The sequence below is a fragment of the Morone saxatilis genome, unplaced genomic scaffold, assembly GCF_004916995.1.
Source record: "Morone saxatilis isolate NCDOM2014 unplaced genomic scaffold, NCSU_SB_2.0 Contig9, whole genome shotgun sequence".
NCBI classification, from domain to species: Eukaryota; Metazoa; Chordata; class Actinopteri; family Moronidae; genus Morone; species Morone saxatilis.
This window is the reverse complement of record NW_023340268.1, coordinates 11,114,846-11,120,559: the sequence shown is the minus strand read 5'-3', so window position 1 is coordinate 11,120,559 and position 5,714 is coordinate 11,114,846. Positions and strand designations below refer to the sequence as shown.

Genomic DNA, 5,714 nt, shown 5'->3' with positions numbered 1-5,714 from the left:
CGTCACCAAACTGCTAGTGATTTTCTTCTCACTGGAACAAGTTGCTATTGATTTTTAACGAATTATACCACAACTGTAACTGTTTTTTTTTTTTTCTCCCACAAATTCATTGCAAACAAATTAACATTACAATATGCATCGCAATTTAAAAATAAAAAAGCTGCAATAAATCAGGGATTTTAGGCCACAACAATCCCCAAAAAATAAAAGTAAAGTAAATAAAAGTTCTACAGTGTTATCTACAGTTAGCTAACATTAGCCACCATGAGTTAATGATTATACCAAAGCAAGTAAGGCTGTGGCAGCAGATTCCCTCTGTGTATTGAATGTTGTGAGGTTGCGTTTCATTGCTTATGAATTCAACGTTGCATTTAGAAGAGGAAGATTGTGTTATTTCGTCTTTCATAGTTCCACTTTAAAGAGATTAATTTACAGGCTAAATTGTAATTTTTTCAGTCAACATTTTAGTTCTAGAAAAATCTACTAAGTGAACCTTGAGTTTAAAATATTTCAGCACAGATTTAGATTTATTTTTTCTTTTTTTTCTTCTTGTTTTTTGTATACATATATATCACATGTTAACTTGGGTTATGGGAGTCCATCATTTCATTATTCTTCCTCCCTTATTCTCTTTAGACCAAGATGACTCCATCAGCGTCCACCACTAACCCCGACGACGAGGACAGCAGCAGTCCCACCACCGAGTCTTTGCTCGATCAGCCTGAAGGCTTGCCTGCCCAGGAGACGCCAATGAACTGAGACCTGCCTGACCTCCCCTGACCTCCTCGCCGCCCCTCCTCACTTGACCTTTTAGCCCCTGAGCCGTCAACCCTCGCCCTCTAAACTTTTGTGTGCCAGTCTCCCTTTATTGGAAACAAATGACTTACCCGAGCCTTCCGTGTAATCTAATTGTCTGGTCCTTTTGTCTGACACGTGCGCTCACTTGTTAACCAGTGTGGAAACTGAAAGCATAGGATGGGTGCAGACATGTGGTCTCGTGCCGGTCGTATATTTTTTGAGTCTATTCTGGCTCGCTGTGGGAGAAACCTCCCCCTCCGCCCCCCGCCTTGTTGTATGGCTTTCCTTTACCTCCTGCACTCCTTATTTTTCTGCCTTTGTCTAACCAGCAAAGCTCAGATGCCAAACATGCTCCTATTTTTTCTTTATAAAAATTAACACTGTGTTACATTTTATATTTGTTTGAGTGTATAAAATTGCACAAATAGAGAAAGATTTACAATTAGGAAGTTGATTTAGAGAAGGATTTACACTTAAAAACTTTATTCTTTGTATGTGAACCAGGCAATTGTTGGCTTATTGCTTCTGCATGGCTCTTATTATAGTATGTTGGAGTTATTATTATAAGCTCTTGTTTTGTCTGCCTCCATTTTGGGGCCATTCTTGGTTTACTATTGGTTTCCATTTTGGGACCAAGCTTGATTTCCGTTTTCTTCATTATATTAATTTTAGGACACCGCACAATCATAAAATAGTGTTCAGAATATGAATGTATGCCTTTTTGTGTCATATAGGTACAACACTTTGTATAATTCAACCCACAATACTGATTTACTGAAACAGTGTGTCACGACTGCAGCCACTCACACAAAAGCTGGTATTTCAAAACACACACTCCAGAATAAGAATCATTCCTTTTTCCATTGTTAAGAGTCTGTCAGAAAAGGATCTCCATGCTTTGATAGCTACAGGAAAATGGCCAAGATCAGCAGAACAGAGGCAAAGCAAACACACAATGTTCAGCCTTGACACGAGGTGAGAGTGAAATAAATGTGTCTCTTTCAGCACCAGAGTCAATATTTAAACACTTGTCCATTGTTTCTGAATGGGAGCTAACACCTAGCCTCCACCCCCTTCTGTTATATAGATAAAAGCATGAGACTCCGCTGGATGTTATTTTGTACATTGATACAGGATAATCATGTAAGAGAGAAGGTTTACGTTACCTATAATGTGCTGTGTACATGGCAATATAGGTTGGTTGGTTGGTACACTACTTTGGTCCAGACTGAAATATCATAACAACTATTGGAGGATTGCCCTGATATTTGGTACTAACATTCATGTCCCCCCTGCCCTGCAGCTGAATTGTAATAACTTTGGGGATCCCGTAACCTTTCATTCTAGCGCCATCATCGGGTATATATCACAATTTGTTTGATTCTATGGTTTAAGACTAAATAGTTGGAGAGCTAATGTTCCCAGTCCCAGCTGTACTTTGTTTTTTAATGCTAATTATTAGTAAATGATGTTAGCTAATGGGCTAAAGACTATAATATAAAGACTATACCTGCTTACTAGGTTAATCAGCATCAGCATGTACAGCCTCGCAGAGCTGCTCGCGTGTCTGTAGATTTAGTGTTACTCTTAACCTTTTTTTTTGTTTTGATTAGTTTCTAGGAAGTTGCACAAACCGATCAAAATCTGCCTCTTTTGATAGCTTCTTGGCAAACTGCAGAATTATATATATACAGTATTTGCTTAAAATGCTGCTTTCATACAGACCAACACCTTTTCTAAACGTTCAACATCAGCGTTACATCTTCAATCACAGGACCAATCTCTTGGGTTGGCCTTACAATCTCACACCACTTCATGTGATTACATCCTAGAAACTATTAAACTACTGAACAGTTACTCTCACCAGATGCTTTTTCTAGGTGACAAATATACACAGGGCTACTGATGAAAGTTAAATAAAACTCGAAGGGCAAACAGAGGCAATCTGAACACAGTCAAAGTTTCCTCTGGTACACAAATGGAGGACACAAGGACTTAAAACACTTGTCCTGTGTTTGAGCAGGACCGGCCTGGTACAAGTCTTCCCCTGCTGGTGGACGACTGGCTGAACATCAGTGTAATGGATTTTTAACGGTACTACAGTATCTCACGTCCTCATGTAACATCACTTTCCAGCCATGACCTGGTTCACTGAGAGAATTCATTACAGCCTTTTATCTCAGACACTAGGGTTTTATTTGTATTTAGTCATACACACAACACACACAGGATTTGTTTGTTCTTTAATTGGAACCATGGAGTGAAGAAATGTACTAAAAATACCTCTGAAGTGAAATAAAAAATGTTAATCATAATAAAAAATACCTCTGGAGTAACCTGATTGTGGATCTTTATGTAACAAGGGGGTGAAAGTGGGAATCCTGTTTGACTGAGAGGGGAGTTCCTTTAAGTGTAACGTACCGCTGTGTTGGAAGGATGTGACACTTTTAATGTGTCAGTGTGTCTAATGTGGGAAAACACATTTGAATTAACAACAGAAGACAAAAGAAGCTGCATGTCTTTGGTTAAAACTGAAACTGACTGAGGGCAAAACAAAGGCCGTATTCGCCCGCAGTACCTTTTTTGAACACAAGAGGGCAGCCAAGAACAGAAGCAACTCCGAATGGCTTTATTTTCCTCAATCCAGACAAGACCAGATTGACCAGGAGACAAGACTGACACATATTTCTAACTGCTGCCTGTTAGAGTCAGTAGCTCTCCCCGTAAAAGATCCAGGAGGATACTGAGGACATGAGAGTCCCGAAATGTTTTTAATCTGCTTCTTACTATCAGCATAAATATAAGATAAATGTTTGTGTCTTTGCTCCTCTTACTGGTCTAAAGTGGACGGGACTGGGAAAAGGTGATGTCTTTAGGATTTAAATCTAAAGTTCATGATAGTTGAGTGTGTTTTTAAGAAACTCTTTACTTATTTGGTCATTAAATAATGTTAATAGAGAAACATCAAAGATTTGATTTAGGCGCTTTAATGTCATACTATAAAAGGAGAGTGAGTTAAGCCTGTAGGGGGAATGCCAACGTCCTGTTTAAAGTGGTGGCAAAAGCAGAAGTACAAATTTAAATTTCACTGTAATAATGTGGTTTATATTTGGCAGGGAAATTACTCCTCGTCCAGTAAGTTTTTTGAAGTATTTTGTTTCTAAGCAGTGAAGAAAAACATCCTGTTCCAAGAGAAGGGTGGAAATTAATCAATAAACTAAAATTGAGAACCTTATTCATGTAAATCCTCTTGAAGTGTAATTTTGAAAGGAAAATTCCTACTTTTCAACCAGATTTGTGTACTTTTATTAAATAAATAAAAGTACAAAAGTAGGATAAATTACATCCTTATGGGCCGAGATAATGGTCCACTTAAGTTTGCTTTGAGGCTTTTTCCCTTCATGAGGTAATGTTGAGGTCGGTGTTCAGATAACTGATTGATTGATTGATTACTGAATGATTACTGAGTGGAAGATGGATGATGGTGTAGAAGTCCTGCACTGATAATCTTAAGTATTATCAGCTAAATGTACTTAGACTGCCAAAATAAAAGTACTCATTATGTAGCAGAATGACCTTTCTGTGATATATTTTTCTTTATTACATTATTGGATTTTTGTAAGGCTACTATTAACTATTTAACAATAAAATAAACACCTGTTTCGTATGTCAAATCTGCATCTGAAAAGTAACTAGTAACTCAGCAGAGATGAGAAATGACACAGTGACAGCGGCTAACAAACAGCTGCCAAAAAATCTTTATTCAGTTATAACCAGATGCCTCCAGAGTCTTCCAGTCACACAGATAACTCTGGAGAAGGTCTAAACTGCACACAGAGTCAAACAACAACAGCACCAGAACGCAATTGGTCAGTAAACACCATTTACAACGAGAACAAAGGCAGTTTCTACACACAGAGATCGGATAAGAAAGAAAAAAATAAACTGGTACAGGAGTTAACAGTCAGTGTGTATTGATTCTTCTTTGAGAAAATCATCATATATTCATAGAATTCATTTGAGTACATCGTGGAAAAGAATATAAGAAAACATCATTGGTGCAACAGAATATACTGTGACAGAAACATACATATTGCAAGTGCTTTGTGTGCTGTGTTGTGTTCATAAAGAATCCCATGTATAGACTGAATGTGTGACTGACAACTGTCTGTGTGTGTGTGTGTAATATGGTGAAGCAGGCCTTGTTTTAAATGTGCAGAAAGAGAACATTCAGTTCAAACATGGCTTGGTTGTCTGTGAGTTTAGAAGGCAAAAAAACCTTCAGAAATGGTCCCAAATGACTTCCCATCACCCCATACAGTGAGAGTGTGTACACACTTTGATAGAGGAATTAGTTTTTGGAAATGTATTCATTCACTTGCTTGTCAAGAGTTAGACAAGTGGATTGATACCACTCTCGTATATATACAGTAAATATAAAGTTACAACCAGCAGACAGTTAGCTTAGCTTAGCATGAAGGCTGGCAACAGAGGGAAACAGCTAGCCTGGCTCTGTCCTACCAGCACCAGCTCCAGCTCCCTAAATAACCTTAAGACGGAGCCACGCTAGCTGTTTCTTCCCCGTTTACAGTCTTAATGCTAGGCTAAGCTAAACGTCTCTTACCTATAGTTTCATAAAAAGAAGAGTTCCGGTATCAATATTCTCATCTAACTCTCAGTAAGAAACGTGAGCAAGATTTTAAACTAGTGATTTAAAGTTAAAATCCTTTGCAAAGGGCAGGCAGTCATTTGTGACTTAATCTACAATATCGATACAAAACGAGGTTCATGCAATTTTCCACAATCAGTCCCAATTTCTTCTTCTGGTGAAACTATGACCTTGGTGACCTATGGCTTGGAGGCATTTCTGTCATCAAAATCTGTTTTGGCAGACTCTGTTCCTCTAATTTCTGGCT

The 5,714-nt window shown here is 38.2% G+C and overlaps 1 protein-coding gene across 2 annotated transcripts in view; it reads left to right on the top strand.

Moving 5' to 3' along the window:
- The window catches only part of tpd52 (tumor protein D52), a 19,787-nt gene extending 16,653 nt beyond the window's left edge, over window positions 1-3,134 (top strand). For both annotated transcript variants that reach the window (XM_035681379.1, XM_035681378.1), the window contains exon 6: window positions 637-3,134. In XM_035681379.1, the coding sequence (XP_035537272.1) occupies window positions 637-759 (123 nt within the window). In that variant the 3' untranslated portion in view covers window positions 760-3,134. The remainder of the gene's footprint in view (window positions 1-636) is intronic.
- The last annotated feature ends 2,580 nt before the right edge of the window (window positions 3,135-5,714 follow it).